Genomic DNA, 17,724 nt, shown 5'->3' on the forward strand with positions numbered 1-17,724 from the left:
TGCTAAGAGAATTCTACGATATGTGAAGAATACCTTGGGTGTTGGACTCACCTTCAGCAAGTCCTCATCCACTCTTGTTAGTGCTTTTTCTGATTCTGACTGGGCAGGTTGCTTGGATGACAGACGGTCCACTGGGGGGTTTGCAGTTTTCTTTGGACCTAATCTTATCTCTTGGTGTGCCAAGAAGCAAGCAACAGTGTCACGGTCAAGTACTGAGGCAGAGTACAAAGCACTGGCCAATGCAACAGCTGAGATCATCTGGGTTAAGGCCATGCTAAAGGAACTTGGAATATATGCTCAAACACCATGTCTTTGGTGTGATAATCTTGGTGCCACATATCTTTCTGCCAATCCCGTGGTTCATGCAAGGACAAAACACATTGAAATTGATTATCATTTTGTAAGAGAAAGAGTTGCAAGCAAGGAGTTGGACATTAGATTCATTCCTTCAAAAGATCAAGTTGCAGATGGGTTCACAAAAGCTTTGGCCACAAGACAGTTTGAAGAGTTCAAGCGTAATCTGAACTTGAGAAGTTCAGACTAAGGGAGGGTGTTAAACATATCTTGCGTCAAGTATATGAGATAGAGATAGGATTTTTATTATCTGTTTAAACTACTTTATCTCTTCTTCTCTATCTCCTCATGTATCTCCCTTCGGTTGGCAATCTCCACCGAACCCTGTAATCCTCTCGATCTACAACGATCGCTCAGTCAATATATACATGCAGGCTCTCATGTATGAGGGTTGAGATGCTTCCATCATTCTCCACAGAATTGTCCAAATGCGAGGGCTTCGTCTCGGTTTTGGCTGGGCTGAGGTGTCGGACGCCTATGTGGCGGCTGTCGGATGGCTGCAAACCTCCCCTCAGCTTAGCTTCCGATTTAATGGAATTCAAACATGCGGACCATTCTACGGACATTTGATGCACGAGTTGGATGACACAAAGTGTCCAGATGTACAGTGGCGTTTTGATGGACAAAGCTGGAGATGTCCTTATAGTCAGAGAGAGATAAGCACCATTGTCCCAACCCCTAGCCGCCATCAAAGATCTCCTTCACGCTGCCGCTTCGGTCCTCGTCCACTCCCATGTCTGGCGGCAAAGAGGAGTAGGACCCATTCGTCCCATGTTTCTTTTCCTTAAGTTCTTCCTGACGACCTCGCCAAGGTAGTGGCGTCCGATTTGGCGTTAATGAAGGGCACGTGAGATTTTGTATTGCTATACCTATTGGTTCTCTTTGGATCTTGGCAGTTGATGTGTCTGTCAAGAAGAACAATTGGCCCGTTACTGGTGCAACGACTTTGACATTGTCTTCTTTTCTCGAACTCTCTAGACTGGTGGTAACAGGTTGCAAGCCTCTACTTTGAGTGATGCTCCAATCAGTGCATCTTCAACGTTTTTTAGATCTCGTCTCAAGGGGTGAATGTATATTGTGGTCTTTAAAGCCTGGTATGACGAGGACGTTTGCATGTCCCTTTTATTTATTGTTAATTTAGTGTGATTTTTAATTTCTGATGAGGCAACGTATAAACGGAGTAAGAAAAATACTACTCTGTTCGATCCATATTATTTGTCGCAACTTTAGTAGAACTTGAAATTTTCAATGATTTTTATGTTTTCTACTGGTCGTTATGCGTCTAATTGTCTTTTCATTGTATAGTATTGACTAGTACTCCCTTCCTTCGAAAATATAGTGCGTCCGCGCTTCCCGAGGTTTAACTTTGACCGTAAATTTAACCAACAAGACCGACCACGGCGGGAGCAAAAATTATATAACCGAAAAACTTCTTTTGTATACGAATTCATTGGTATAACTTTTGCTCCCGCTGCAGTCTGTCTCATTGATCAAATTTATGATCAAAGTTGGGGCACGGAAACCAAAAGCACACTATATTTTGGATCAGAGGGAGTATTTTTTTTATAGCAATTATGGAGAAATAACATACCTTTGGGTGTATTTTCTTTGAAGAAGAAAAAGCTGAGCTTGCATACAAACTTCACTCAACTGACTGATTAAATTCTAAATCCTGAGTTATCATACAGAGGGTTGCGAACCTTTATATCGTTTTTCGGACGGTTAGATCTTGGTGTATTTTTTTTAATACAGTACAGACGAAAAGAAAAAAGATCTTGAAGTATTTGCTTAGGCGAGAAGTTTAGTTCGTCCCCGGCAAGCCAAGTTACCGACTCACAGCTCACAGGGGCGGCGCTCGCCAAGTCCAATATAAGCGAGTTTAGCATGCCCAAAGGGGGAGGAAAGGTGTTAAACCCAGGGATCGTCTTCTCCCTCTTCTCTCCCCCTGTCCTCCACCTGCGAACCCGGCGGCGTCATCTGCTAACCCTCGCCAGGACGGCGGCGCTCCGTGCCACTTCTCGACGACTGTATGCCCCCCCCCCCCCCCCCCCTCTCTCTCCGCGCGAGCGAGCGCGTCGTCCTGTATTTCTCGGCGGGTTGCTTGGCGTTGGGGTGAAAAAACCCGCGGCCGCTGGCTTTTAGTCGTGTTCGTCGATTTGCTTTGAAGTAGAGGTGGTTGTCCGCCGCGGAATCAGGCACACATTGGATCAGGATCGTCTCTTCTGCGCGCGCGTGTTCGTAATGTTGTTGCGTTTTTGTGGGGTATTCCTCGGCGGAATTTCCGTGGCTTCTGCAAGGAGAGGAAGCATGGCGCTGGATTCGTCTATTTTCGATCGCCCATGGTGCTGGATTTGTATGTATTCCGTGGCCGCTTATAGCCGGCCTTAATTGATTTTGCTTTGAAATAGTAGAGGTGGTTTTCTGCGTATGCAAAACGTTGTGGTCGATGGAATCCTGCTAATTTTGGATCCGGGATTTGGGAAAACAATTTTCCGAGGAAACTCCTCCCTAGACCTAGAACAATTTACTTCCGGTCCAAGGAGGCAACTCCCCCAATGCATAGTTTAGATAGATCAGGCCTTGTTCTTATTTGGGACTGAATGCAGCTGAATACTTTTGGTATTCTCTAGGTAGAAAATTATGTTTCTGATTAGTTGTTATATTTTCTCATTTAGTTTATTTACCGGGGATTAGTTTGTTTATTTTCTGAATGGTGCTTTCGGTTCAGATTATTGTAAGGCAGACAGAAAGATCTGCTTAAAGGAATTATCGTTCTTCACACGAGTGTAGCCTGACCTTTGATAAATAAAACGTTGCTTCTATGATCAAATGTCACCTTCATTCTTGCATAACTACTAATCTGTTCTCTTTCAGAAAACTACTAATCTGCTCATGTTCTGCGAGAATCATACCTTTGCAAATAGAATTTGTTTTGGTCTTCATATGACAATTTAGAGAAATACGGGTGTTTTTGTGTTCACTTGTTCAGACGTCCTGTTTTGTACTGATGGCTGCATGCACAGTTTTTGGAATCAGGCAAAGATGACGAGCAAGCAGGAGCCCTGGACACGACTTTCCCACAGTAAGAAGTTACCAGGATGGGTAGCGTACAATCCAAGGACCATGAGGCCTCCACCATTGAGCGGCGACACCAAGCAAATGAAGATTCTATCCTGGAATGTCAATGGGCTGAGAAATATTGTACAGTCAGGAGGTTTCTCTTCTGCATTGGCTCAGAGGGAGAATTTTGATGTGTTGTGTCTTCAAGAGACACATTTGAAGGCACGTTTTCTTGTTTCCACCAGTTCAGTTTCACCATACAGCGCTCCCTAGCTTCATCTTTTCGTAGGTCCTAGGTTATGCCACCTGACATGATTGCTTTCAGGTATTCCAGTGCGATGAATGTGTTTTTGTTCTGTTTTCAGGAGGGTGATGTTAAAGATTTCATGAACCTGATACCAGGGTATGAGTATAATTATTGGTCATGCAGTGTCGCGAGGCTTGACTATTCAGGGACTGGAGTAATTTCACGGGTATAGTATTTTTTTCGGTTAATGCTCAAGATTCATTTCACTCTGCATACTTAATAGACATAGCATACCATTTGGTTTTGACTTGTGCCTTGAATTGCCCTCACAGGTAAAACCAATCTCTGTCCAATATGGAATTGGCATAGCTGAACATGATCAGGAGGGCAGGGTTATTACTTTGGAGTTTGAGAACTTTTACTTGGTGAATGCTTATGTCCCAAATTCTGGCCGTGGTTTACGTAGACTGGTATGACTGATCTTCCATTCCATTATTATTGCTGCTTTATGTTTTACTGCCATTGCTAATTTCCTTTTTCTTTCATTTGATCTTCAGGTTTACAGGGTTGATAGCTGGGATCCATCTTTCGCCGACTTTGTAGAAGTGCGTTCGCTTTGCTAGCTTTCTGGTGTCATTTTTTGTTATATCTGTTGATCATATTTTGCATATTCACTATGTTTGTTATTCTATTGTTCTAAGTGCACATGAGGGATATTATTGTAGTTCTTATCTGCACCTTACCACAACTTCTGACCCCATCTCCATATATTGTGATCTTTGAAAAGGTAGCTTTGCAATGCAAACTAACGTTCACATTGTGTCTGTAGAAACTGGAAAGTTTCAAGCCAGTAATTGTTTGTGGTGATCTCAACTGTGCTCGTCAGAGTATTGACATTCACAATCCTCCAGTAAGTTCTCTTCATCCCTGAAAGTTGCCATCTAATTCTATCCTTGTGCTTATACATTATAGTATTGTCATTGCCCTTGTCTTCATAAATATTAATAGTCTATTGAAAACAATGGCTTTGATAATTTTCATGGTTACACGTACTCCCTCTGGTCCTTTTTTACTCCGCGTATTAGATTTAAGTAAAGTCAAACGTTCCAAAGTTTGACCAAATTTATATTAAAACATATCAACATCTACCATACCAAATAATATATACTATGAAACTACATTTCACAGTGATCTAACAATATTGATTTGGCATTGTGAATGTTTATACTTTTTTCTATATGTTCAGTCAAAGTAGAGATGCGTTGACTTCAGACAAAACTTATATGCAGACTAAAAAGGACCGGAGGGGGTACTTGTATGTTTTCACACATTATCCACCCATGATAATTTCAAGTTTCAACTCTTTAGATGCGTGTGTTTATAGTTTAATGCTGTATTGGAACTGATATTTCTGCATTTGGCTGCTCTATCATACCTTTATTGAGCTTCAACTCTCTAGATGTATGTGTTGCAGAATTGCCTCATTATGAAACATTCCACGTTATCTTTCTTTTTTCTGTGATATGGAACATTACTCTTTTTGAACATGTATGGTTGCACATGAAGCTTACAAAAGGTAAAAAAATTGGTCCAGGCTGTGTATCAGTTTTCTGAACATATTATTTTCGGAGCAACATTGATAATCTCCAACTTGCCATGATTTAGGATCAGATGAGAACGTGAATGCTCTAAATGAAGTCCATGACTAATCCATATAGGGAGATCTGGAGAATCAGTAAATATTGATGGTTCAGTTAAAACTGAAAGTGACTAAAAAAAAATACTCAGTTTCCAATATTGTTATAACAATCAACAAAAAATGTTTAGAGTTGCTGTTTGCACTACATTTGCATCTCATGAGCATGGAACAGTTTAGGTTGTTCCAAAATTCTCGTATCATTGCACAAGTTCCCTTTTAAATTCAATAGTCCATTGATGTAATCTGGGCAGCTCCTTATTCAACACTGTTTTTCAGGCCAAAACTGAAGATGCAGGTTTCACCGAAGAAGAGAGGGAATCATTCCAGATAAACTTTGATATGAGAGGCTTCGTTGATACCTTCAGAAAGCAGCATCCCAAGGCTGTGGGTTACACCTTCTGGGGTGAAAATCAGCGGCGTAACAACAAAGGTACATCACTATCTTGGTGGATAAATTGATTACATAAATGAGGCAGTGTTGCATTTGCTTTCTGATTTCTGTTACCCTGGTATACAATAGGACAGCAAAGAGCTTATATCAGTGGTTTACATATTCCAAAATTGAAGGATCTACCTTTCCCAAAATGATATTCCCTCCGTCCCATAATGTAAGACGTTTTTTGACTCTAATGTAGTGTCAAAAACGTCTTACATTATGGGACGGAGGGAGTAGAACAATTAAGGTTTTGTAATCTAGAAAAAAATAATGGTCAAAAGACTTGAGTTACAGCCCATGTATATTTGCGAAAACAAGAAACCTGATTCTTACTTTCGAAAGAAAGTAGCACAACAAAATGATTGTTTCTTTTTATCTTGTGTCAAAATGGAAGCTGAACTCGTTATCCACTGAACAGGTTGGCGGTTGGATTACTTTCTTGCGTCAGGATCCATCATCGACAGGGTTCATGATTCGTACATCCTCCCGGACGTGACATCCAGTGACCACAGTCCAATTGGCCTTGTGCTGAAGCTCTAGGCAACCCTCAGTTGTTGCTGGGGGAATGCTTCGTCAGGCTGAAACGTTTGCATAGTCAGTTTTTCGTGGATTTTGTACTTAAAAGCGATCTATCTAGAGTAATCTGTCAATGTTCTGCGGAGATCTTGCGTATCTGTTATCTTACCATGTCACTAGAATACATGTGCTCATTAAACTTCTGCAATGAATGAATGAATTCCAAACCGGAGCTTGCTTAAGCCCGCTGTTAGAACTTTCTGATGGCTTTTTCATGTGCTTCCTTTTTGCTTTTGTTTGTTCGTTAGTTTGCTTAGCCTCCAGGGAGGTGACTTGCCATGTTTTTTACAATCAAGCAGGATTTTCAAGCACCGGGAGCAACCGGCACTACTTCACTTGTTATGTAACTATGTTAGGCATCTTCTTGACTAAAAATATTATTTTTTGGTCAACACGCTGAGCAACCTATCGTTTCATTGATAGGTGGAGAAAGAGAGTATAGTACAGGGTACAGCCTCGCAGACGTATACAGTCAGGCGGCTTTTGGGAGGGTGCAGTAGTGAGCAGGAGCTCTTAGGCCATCGAAGATGACCGCGTTGCGAATTGCGATGCTTCCAGATGGCCCAGGCGGAGTAGGGTCTTGGGAGAGGCCATGGTACAAGTTGTTTCCTGGAAGTAGATCCATGGAACGGAGCCTGCCGTCCACCTCCAGGTGATGCAATCGGGCTCGGAGGTGAGGGTTATTCCTCGTAGTTTGCGCCACAGGTTGACGTACTCATCTACTCGATGACCTCCAGTGGCCCTAAGGCACCATGGATATTACTAATCCAGGCTCGCTGTGTGAGGCCCTCGCAAACCAGCGTGCAGCGGTGCCGTCGACGTGGTACGAGAGATAGAAGGGCAGGCGCAATGTTGGAGATGGCCTACCCATCGAGCCAGTGATCACTCCAGAAACGGCAAGTTCTCCCATCACCAAGGCGCCAACATGTGGAGGCGCGGAAGAAACGATTAGTCACGTCGTCAAAGGGGAGCTGCGGGTGATGCCATGGGCGAGAAGGGTCCGTGGCTTTGAGCCATAGCCAACGACATCATAGCGAGCTGCGGGTGATGCCATGGGCGAGAAGGGTCACGCACGCTGAGGCCGCCAAACTCCAATGGACGGTAGACACGCGGCCAAGTGACAAGACAGCTGCCCGATTGGCGTCTCGTCGGCCGTGCTTGGCTTTTAGTCCGACGATCCTGAAGACTAAAAAGATCACAACTACCTCTGTTTCTAAATGCAAGATGTTTTTGCAGTTTTAATTGAACTTTGAACTAGCCAAATTTTGCTAGCTACTTCCTCTGTTCACAAATATAAGATGTTTTGGATGTTTCAATATAGACTACACATGGACTATAACACACTAAAACATCTATATACACTCATATTTGGACATCTTATATTTGAGAACGAAAGGAGTACTAAATAAACTTGGCTATTTCGAATACTCATGGTTGTTAAGGAAGTTCAGTGCTCGTCCATTGTTATGTAAGAGCATCTACAGCCGGATACAACAAATCCGACCTCTTCTCGGGCGCGTCCGCGGGCAATGACCATTCAGATCTTAAATTAATGTTTTCACAATTGGATACCTCAAATACATACAGTTACATGCAACGTGAAACCTAATCAAGTGGAGCTTGTCCGGCTCCGTCGTACCCATGTCCGGTGGCCGGCCGAGCCCCTCGAAGTGTTGCTCCGGTCGTTGGCGAGATAGAGTAGGCACGGGACATGGACTGGCTTACGGGACTCGAGGTGCCGCCGTCTCCCATGCCCTACTCTTCCTCATCGGAGCCCCTCGCCTGCACGTCACCGGTGGATGTGAGGTCGACGATAGATCCTTTGTGGTCGGAGGCCGACACATCCACCAGAACGAGGATTCGTTGCCCGGGGTTGCAGGCTGGTCGGATCTGCACCGGAGGGTGCGACTCCGCCTCACCGACGTTTGCCGTGAGGGCTGCCGCGACCTCCCACGTCCTCCGCCTCGCACGGCGGGCACACAGTGCCATGTTAACCTCCAACGGGGACGGGCCACGACACCATGAGAGTATTTCGTGCCAGGTGATCCGGGATAACACACTCGAGAGAAGATGGTCGATAGACTCTGTCTCCTGGGAGCACAGGATGCAGGTAGGATCTTGGGAGAGGCCATGGCACGCGCGGTGCTCCGCCGTCTAGCATCGGTCGATGGTTGCAAGCCAGAGAAACACCTTGTTGTTGAGAAGGGCCCAACTCTTCCATAGAAATTTCCAGCATGGCGGCGAGGTAGATCCGTGGAACAGAGCCTGTCGTCCACCTCCAGGTGATGCGATCGGGCTCGGAGGTGAGGGTTATTCCTTGTAGTTTGCGCCATAGGTTGACATACTTGATGACCTCCAGTGGCCCTAAGGCGCCATGGATATTGCTGATCCAGGCTCACTGCATGAGGCCCTCGCAAACCAGCATGCAGCGTCGCCGTCGACGTGGTACGAGAGATAGAAGGGCAGGGGCAGTGTCGGAGATGGCCTGCCCATCAAGCCAGTGATCACTCCAGAAACGACAAGTTCTCCCATCGCCAAGGCGCCAAGATGTAGAGGCGCGGAAGAAATGACTAGTCACGCCGTCGGAGGGGAGCTGCGGGTGATGCCATGGGCGAGAAGGGTCCATGGCTTTGAGCCATAGCCAACGGCATCATACCGAGATGCCGGTGAGATGTAGGTCACGCACACCGAGGCCGCTGAACTCCAATGGACGGCAATCGTGCGGCCAACTGAAAAGACAGCTGCCCGATTGATGTCTCGTCGACCGTGCTTGGTTTTTAGTCCGACGATCATGAAAACTAAAAAGATCACAACTACTTCTGTTTCTAAATGCAAGATGTTTTCGCAGTTCAAATTGAACTAGCAAAATTTTACTAGCTACTTCCTCTGTTCACAAATATAAGATGTTTGGATGTTTCAATATAGACTACATATGGACTAAAACACACTAAAACATGTCTATAATATACACTATATACACTTATATTTGGACATCTTATATTTGAGAATGAAAGGAGTACTAAATAAACTTGGCTATTTCGAATACTCATGGTTGTTAAGGAAGTTCCGTGCTCGCCCATTGTTATGTATGAGCATCTACAGCTGGATACAACAAATGCGACCTCTTCCCGGGCGCGTCCGCGGGCAGTGACCATTCAGATCTTAAATTAATGTTTCCACAATTGGATACCTCAAATATATACAGTTACATGCAACGTGAAACCTAATCAAATGGATCTCGCCCGGCTCCGTCGCACCCATGTTCGGTGGCTGGCTGTGCCCCTCAAAGTGTTGCTCCGGTCATTGGCGAGATAGAGTAGGCATGGGACATGGACCGACTCACGGGACTCGAGGTGCCGCCGTCTCCCATGCCCCACTCTTCCTCGTCGGAGCCCCTCGCCTGCACGTCACCTGTGGATGTGAGGTCGATGATAGATCCTATGTGGTCGGAGGCTGACACATCCACCACAACAAGGATTCGTTGCCCGGGGTTGCAGCCTGGTCGGATCTGCGCCAGAGGGTGCGACTCCGTCTCACCGGTGTTTGACGCGAGGGCTGCCGCGACCTCCCGCTTCCTTCGCCTCGCGCGGCGGGCACACGACACCATGTTAACCTTCGACGGGAACGGGCCACTAAGGGCCTTTGACTCGGCGCGCCAATATAGGGGATGCGCGTTCGCCACGACGTTCGGACGCCAGACTGAGTGCCCGCTTTCGGCAAGTGAGCGGCGGCGCGCCTCTCGCCAGATCCAAGCGCCATTTGGACGTACATTATGAATCTCCGCTGGATTGAGTTGTCTGTTGGGCATTCTCCTAGCGGGCACGGCGGAGCGTGATGCAGACGGCCATCTCCTCCTCTGGCCCGACTGGGATGAGGTCCAAGTTTGCAGATCGGGTGACGAAGAACTCAGATGTGCTACTCGCCATGTCGGAGAAGGCTGGAGATTGCTGGAAGTGAGCTAGGAGGCGGAGGGGAGTGGGTGGAGTGGCTAAGGTTTGGTCCGGCAAGCGATAAGAACAAATATATGTGGGGTCAGGGTGGACTGGATCCCACGTGCGGACGCGTCTGGGCCTCCTCATATCTGCCCTAGATATGAGGGGTGTCGGTCAGTCCGGGCGTTTATGGCCGGTATGAGGAGCCCGACTAGGTCGTTCTTTTTTTTGACCAATTAGTGACCGGGCCGTCCGTCCGGACATTTCAGGTGGGTATAAGGGCATGAACAATTGTGGCATATGAATACAAATGCCTCATGAGAAAAAGAATTTGAGGCATCTACATTGATTGTTTTTCTCCCCAACACAAGCTATCACTAGTGGGCCACTCTAGTACACATGCATCTATACTCTCCACTTCAACCTTTTCAGCTTTCTACACCGGATCATACATTTCTCCCTAAATATCTACATCCGATCCTACATGGCATGCGAGGCATCATCCTGGGGCTATGCACTGGCCAATGTCTTGAGGCGCATTTCTACACCGGATCATACATTTCTCCCCAAACATCTACATTCGATCCTACATGGCATGCGAGGCATCATCCTGGGGCTATGCATTGGCCAATGTCCTGAGGCGCACAACGATAGATGCTCTGAGTGTAACAAAGTTGTTTAAACCTAACTTTGGGGTGTTTGTTTCCAGGGACTTTTTGGTGTAGGGACTAGAAAAAGTCCCCTCTTAAAGACTTTTTAACCATACAGGAGGGACTACTATGGCCTAAAAGTTGCTTTTTGGAACTATAAATGAAGAAGACTCTCAAGGGGAGGCTTTTTGGGACTTTTTAGGACTTTTCCATCAATGCCCCTCCCTGCACCTATTGCCCCGCCGTCCCATGATGTTGTTTGGTTGTTATTTTTCTGTATACTAGGGACAACATGGTCATTTAATAACCTCTAGGGAGGGACTACGGGCTTTTTAGTCCCTGAAAACAAACAAAGAAGGACTTGACTATGAACTTTTAGTTATGACTAGAAAAAGTCCTAGGACTTATGAACCAAACAGGCCTTATGCACATAAAAAAGTATCTTGAAATGTGCATGCAATCAAATTTCTAGTAATTAATCTCTTATTAGAACATATAAGAGATTGCTGTTTATAAGCGATTCGGAGCGATAAAACACGCTGAAATTAAGAGTTGACAACGCCGGCGCTGCAATACAGCCAGTAAACAGAACAACTAGGCTCAAAACATATGTACAGAATGCGCAAATCGCTGTGACAAAACCGTTGCTATCTACAGGAACGTCACATAACCTACAGGGGTCCTTCCACATTTACCAACGCAAAATGGCACCTCCAAAGCGGCCAAATGGTCTTCATCATCCTTCTCACATTGCTAGTGACTGGTTGGCAGCATAACCAGGCTGCTCATAAGAGTACTGCATGTTATCTCTCACCCGGCAGTGCCTCCACCCGTTATTCGCGCCGCCGTGCTCGTCCGCCTGATACTTGGATTTCATGGCCTTTGAGCTGATGGGACCCCCTCTGTCTCTGTTCCTGCTGTTCCGCCTGCCCGACTGGCTGTTTCGCCTTCTCCAGTGCCCGTCTGAGCTGCCCTGAGCCTGGCTGTCAGGCACATAGTAGCTATCTTTCTGGTCGCCCCATGAATCTGTCTGAATAGCTGAAGAGCCCCAGCCATAGTCATGGTTCCACGGGTCACCATTCATGCCCCAATTGGATGTGCAGGGAATGATCGGCGCCCCCCAGCCGCTTGTCTGACCTTGCTGTTCCACATACGCGTCCCAGTTTCCTGAGCTTTGCTGAACAAATGTTTCAGCAGGCTGACTGACGTAACTGTCCCAGTTCACCGAGCTTTGCTTGCAATTTGCTTCAACGAGCTGTTCCACATGATTATCCCAGTTTACAGAGCATTGTTGGCCAATGGTGTTGGTTGTTTCCCCATCACCCCATCCTGTGGCCGGAACTGGCTTGTCTGCGAAGATGAAGGAGTCCCAGCCATTTGGGGCGGTGCTGTCCCTTCTGGGAGCACGACGCCGTGACCTCTCCAGATCAGCAACCAACTCAGGATCGATATATTCATCTGGGTTGACCATATCAATGTACATGTCTGGGTCAGGCAATGGGATGTAACAAGGTTGACCATGATATGCAGCACAGAAACGGTCCTTTGCATCTTTGAAAGCCTCGAATGCAGCCGAATCATCCCAGTCAACAATGTTTGTGTACAATGACATCAATTTCTTGGCTTCGCATAGCTTACCCCAGGGGATAGAACAAGCATCGGTGCAAAATTTCTTCTCCCATAGTGGAACAGAGACATTTCCACCACCTGAAAGTCAAACACAAACCATGCTTTATGAGTACACAGAACTAACCTTTGATGTATAGAAAACACAACTTCTATTTGTTCCCAGAGTTGCAGCTACCAGAAAAGGAACACAACTAAATAGAGCAGCCAAAAGGATAAACGAGGGGACCAACTAACAATCATGAAAATACCAAGTACTATTAGTCTATGCACATAAATAAAATAACCATGAAACTTCAAATTATAGATTGTTAATACGAACAGAATGAAGCTGTGCAGATTTGAAATGCCAATTAACAAGATATTTAGTAATAAATGTGAGAAGCAAGAAGGCACTGCCAAATTTCTCACAGTACAGGTTCAGCTTAGTTCCAAGAATTTTTTAGCATAATCCCGTGCATGTTCTAACATAGTCTCATGTTCATATATTCAGATTTTTTGATATGTCACAACAAAGAAAATTTCCAAAAACATGAGGGCATTAGGACATCGCATAGCTCATTAAAAACAAAGGGAACTTCCAAAGAACCCATCCAATGTTGTAATCACAGAAACATCCTATTCAACTCTTTACTTGAGCACTGGCAGAGCACTTGAATGGGAAGATGAGGGGTTGACCCCTATCTATTTTTACAAGGCTTAAAATGTTGAGCAGTCGTTTAGTATTACTGAAACATTAATTTCCCTGTTTAGCAAAATATGATATCATATCAGCATTCTTGTAAAACTGCAAAGAACATTCACACTGATAATTCTTGTAAACAATTGGCACTGAAAGATCAGAGCTCCATTGAACATGTAATGATCAACTTGATAAACTCCACAGTTTCACATTCAAGACCAAAATTACTACTAAAGGTTCAAATATAAGCGTCAGCATATGCATAATAAATAAATAGTATATGTGTGAGCTCAGAGGCCATACACATAAACATTAGCTCTGCGATTTCTTAGAACATGCTTCATATTTTCATCAATTCAAGCCAAGCAAATGCACAAGCATTATTAGACCCACGAAGGAAGCAGTAAACCAGCATAAGTATCCACGCACGTTATTTTCCTTGTAGTGTCGGCACATACTACTTGCATGATTTTACTACCCACCTGCCGACCGAATTTTACCCAAAATGTTAGTTACCGCGTCTAGACACTGCCAGAAACACACGGATCGTGAAAGGGAGAGTGTGGCCTACTCCCTGCGCATTCTAGATCTCCAACTCAGGAAAGGAAAGGGGAAAACGACGCGACCCCTCCAAGCCAACGGCAAGCGCGGAAACAGACAAGGCTGCGAACAAGACGAGGACGGATCAGGAAACGCACCGTGAGCCTGGGAACGCGGCGGCCTCCAGTACCTGCCGGCCTCGGACGCCGCCCTGTCCCTGTCCCAGTCCCTGTAGCCGGACCGCCTCTCCGCCATGGACGAACCGCCGGAGAACCGGGACGCCCCGCTAGCCAAGCCGGGAGCTTTCCGCCCTCGGCCCTAGATACCACCCCCGGGGCACGCGGCGAGGCGCCCTCGGCCCTCGGGGACCGGTCGATTGGACGGGCCGCCCCCGCGCGCCGGAATCCTGGCAGCGAGGGGCGGAGGCGATCCGGGAGCCCCGAACGGCGCGCGCTCGATCGAGCTGGCTGCTAGGGCCGGCGGCGGTGAGCCGATTGGGCGGCGAGAGCGACGCGGCCGCGGGGAGGCGATCGAGGCGCGGGCGGTGGCGAGGCGGTTTGGGTGCGGGTGCCGCCGTTGGTTTCGCGGCCGGAGGGGACGGGAGGGTGAGGGGGTGGATTAAAAATAAGGAATTCGTGTGCGTGTGCGCTTTGCCGGTTCGGATGCGTGTCAGAGACGAAGACGGCTGTTGTATGCCACGAGCGCGCGGACAAAACCGACCAAATATGACACGATCTAAAATTTCGTCCTCCGTCTGACTCTTTTGCCCATGTCTCCAGTCTGAACTTGGCTAATGTCGGATGTCTCAAAAAAGAAAAAAGAAAAACTATGTCGGCAACATTACTTTGGCGTTTTTTTTTTGCGAGTAACATTACTTTGGCGTTGCAAGAGAAAAATATCGATCCAACTCTAGCAGAGTAGAGTACAATCATAATACCCCTTCTGTAAATTACTCCCTCCATTACACAATATAGTGTGTCCGCGTTTTCAAGATCCAAATTTGACCGTAAATTTAACCAACAAGACCGACTGCGACGGGAGCAAAAGTTATACCACTGAATTCATATTATTAGAGGTATAATTTTTGCTCCTGTCGCGGTCGGTGTCGTTTGTTAAACTTACGGTCAAATTTAAATCTCGAAAAATGTGTACGCACTACATTGTGGAATGAAGAGAGTAATATAAGAGCGTTTAGATCATTGAAGTAGTGTTCTAAACGCTTTTATATTAGTTTACTGAGGGAATACTTGCGATCCCATCCGTCGCTCTGCATGGTATGTTTTTTTTTTCAAGACCACATAAACCGCATATCATATTTTTATTTTTATAGGAAGAATCAAAATATTTACAAGAGAGCCAGGCCACAATGAACTCAAAGTAGCTAGCCATCTCCACATTCAGGATAACAAGAACTACTTTCTCACAAAACTATCTAAGCACACCGCGTCGGCAGCCTGCATTCTTTCAGTTCATCTTTGATGTAAATTATTAATGCAATGGGTGACTGTTGTTTCTCCATATTATTAAACACACGAGCATTGCGTGGGTTCCAAAGGCTACAGGCAGTGAGAGTGGCAGTAGAATTGAAGTCTTTCATCCATCTTCTAGGTATCAATCTTCTCGATCTCAGCCACCACTCCTCGAGGCAGTCAATAGTGTTGACCTTCTCCAACACAAGAGGAGCAAAATCTGCGATGCTCATGCCATTGATCCATCGATCTCTCCAGAAGAGCACTAATCTCACATCTCCAAGGCAGATGTGGACCAGGCCGTCGGACACTTGTCTCGCCTTGTCATCATTGAGCGGTGGCAGCCCCTGCCAAGGTCTAAGTTGGTCGGATCTGTGCAACCATTCCCACCTCACACGCAAAGCCATGGCTTGAATATGAAGATCTTTGACACCTAAGCCACCAAAACAGGTTGGTCTACAAATCCAACTCCAAGCCACAAAGCATTGGCCACCATTTACCTTGTGAGAACCAGCCTAGAAAAAAGGTCACATCCATTTGTTGATTTCTTCAAAAACCCAAACTGATGGGTCTAACACCAGGAGATGATGAGTGGGCTTAGCTGCGATGACATATTTGACAAGAATCAAGCGCCCGGGCCTGGCGATAAAGCCACATTACCATGCTAGAACAAATTCCCTAACACAGTCAAGCATGGGCTGCCATTGCACTCTAGTGAGCTGGATAATACCTAGTTGAAGGCCCATATACTTTGTTGGGAATCATAGTAGAATACAAAAAAATCTGCCCTACGAATCAAGAACCAGGATCATTATGAAGATGCATACAAGGTTAGATCTGATCGTTACCAACTTTGAGTTGCAGCAAAAGAATAGTAGGTGACGATCATTCTTAAAGTCCCTCGAACCGTCCCATGAACGGTCCCTCGACGAAGATCGAAAGCACGATCTCTCTACGGATTGCACACGTACAAGATCGACGATCCGACAGTGCTTCACCGTCCAGAGCTAGGCGTCACCGGAGAACTAGAGGAGGGAGGAGTAGTCTGGCGGAGTCTCTATTTTTTCGGAGAAATAAAGAGAGGGAGCATCAGAGATAACGAGCGAAGTTCTTCTCAAGCCCCCCTTGGGTATATATAGGTGGAGGGAGGGGGGAGGACGACTTGGAGGAGGGGGCAGCCTAGGGAACCTAGAATAATTCTAGGGGCTCCCGATAAATCCCGAAGACCGTATGCATAATTATTTTCCCTCTTGGAACTTTTTCACCTCTCCCACTTTATTCGGGTTTCTCTGAAACGCTTCTGATTTTCCCGAAACACTTTTGGTTCTCTTTCAAAACAATCTCCGTCACCTCCGAAACTTTTCTGGTGATATTCTCCCAAGATCCTAACTGCAACAGTACTTTTTTTACGGAGGAAAGAACTTCTCATTACTTAACCAGGATCAGAGAGATCCTGTAAACACTGGTTTACAACCCTGTCAGGTCCTGTACATAGACATACTGCCGTTTTTACACTAACTCTCCCGATCTTGGCAAGTTCGTGACTAACCATGTTCCTCTCTCGTGCTATGACATTCACCTCTATTCTTCTATCATTCTTTAGCAGGTATTTTATCTCCCGGACTAGGAAAACATCCCTAGACATATCCACAATGGACTGGGTAATCATCCTTAGAGCATCTCCAACAGCCGCCCAACGTGCGGCGTGCTAAAAATGTGTTTGCAACACGCCGTTTGCCTGTTTTGGCGCGGCGACCAGCGCTGGCTCCAGCGGCCGCTGTAAAATGCAACGCACGCACGTAGCTCCAGCAGGCACGCTAAAATGCAGCGCGCAGTCAGCCAACGCTTGCCATATGTTGCATTTTGGACACGAAATGAATTTCAAACATCAAAACAAAGACATGGCATAATTTAAATCACACAAACAAGTTCATGATGACATAAAAAGTTCATGCCCACAACATCATCCAACAAGTTCAAAATCCGAACCAAGTTCATGACACAAAAGTTCACACCAATGAATGGCCCATCAACAATCAAGCCTCGTCCTCGTCTTCATCTTCCTCTTCCTCTTCCTCCGATTCATCATTTGAAGACGATTCTTCCTCCTCCTCTTCATTGTTAGTGCGCGGTGTTGGCAAGATCTTCAACGGCATCATGCGAAGGTGTTGGCACACCGGAAGACATTCCGCCCATGCTGCCCGGAGGTGCTCCCATGCCTCCCATGAGAGACGCAAATGTAACACCCCGGATGTAACTTTCCACATTTGTATCTCCAACTCTTGCCATTTTCGGCGATGTGATATGTTATTCCCTCCGTGGTTGGGTTTTGTCTTTTGTTTTTCATTTTATTCATGTCATGCATCTCATATCATGTCATCATGTGCATCTCATTTGCATACGTGTTCGTCTCATGCATCCGAGCATTTTCCCCGTTATCCGTTTCGCAATCC

At 46.0% G+C, this 17,724-nt stretch overlaps 2 protein-coding genes across 2 annotated transcripts; one reads left to right on the plus strand and one right to left on the minus strand.

Moving 5' to 3' along the window:
- The first annotated feature begins 2,187 nt into the window (after positions 1-2,187).
- On the plus strand, positions 2,188-6,573 carry LOC123071085 (DNA-(apurinic or apyrimidinic site) endonuclease, chloroplastic). The gene is made up of 8 exons (XM_044494564.1): positions 2,188-2,381; positions 3,378-3,636; positions 3,780-3,887; positions 3,994-4,131; positions 4,219-4,266; positions 4,491-4,571; positions 5,637-5,790; positions 6,215-6,573. Exons 1-8 carry the CDS (start codon positions 2,239-2,241, stop codon positions 6,334-6,336), a joined length of 1,053 nt encoding a protein of 350 aa, XP_044350499.1. The 5' UTR covers positions 2,188-2,238; the 3' UTR covers positions 6,337-6,573.
- A 4,822-nt stretch (positions 6,574-11,395) lies between these two features.
- LOC123071086 (uncharacterized) lies at positions 11,396-14,508 on the minus strand. Its single transcript, XM_044494565.1, has 2 exons — positions 13,961-14,508; positions 11,396-12,661 (listed from the first exon to the last, which is right to left on the minus strand). Exons 1-2 carry the CDS (start codon positions 14,055-14,057, stop codon positions 11,700-11,702), a joined length of 1,059 nt encoding a protein of 352 aa, XP_044350500.1. The 5' UTR covers positions 14,058-14,508; the 3' UTR covers positions 11,396-11,699.
- Between the last annotated feature and the right edge of the window lie 3,216 nt (positions 14,509-17,724).

Source organism: Triticum aestivum, chromosome 3B, assembly GCF_018294505.1.
Source record: "Triticum aestivum cultivar Chinese Spring chromosome 3B, IWGSC CS RefSeq v2.1, whole genome shotgun sequence".
NCBI classification, from domain to species: Eukaryota; Viridiplantae; Streptophyta; class Magnoliopsida; order Poales; family Poaceae; genus Triticum; species Triticum aestivum.

Coding starts and splice junctions, on each gene's coding strand:
- LOC123071086 (XM_044494565.1), bottom strand. CDS start 14,057: ATGGCGGAGAGGCGGTCCGGCTACAGGGACTGGGACAGGGACAGGGCG. Junction 12,662..13,960: donor GCCGCGTTCCCAGGCTCACG/GTGCGTTTCCTG, acceptor TTTGACTTTCAG/GTGGTGGAAATGTCTCTGTT.
- LOC123071085 (XM_044494564.1), top strand. CDS start 2,239: ATGCCCAAAGGGGGAGGAAAGGTGTTAAACCCAGGGATCGTCTTCTCC. Junction 2,382..3,377: donor CGTGCCACTTCTCGACGACT/GTATGCCCCCCC, acceptor CTGCATGCACAG/TTTTTGGAATCAGGCAAAGA. Junction 4,267..4,490: donor CTTTCGCCGACTTTGTAGAA/GTGCGTTCGCTT, acceptor TTGTGTCTGTAG/AAACTGGAAAGTTTCAAGCC.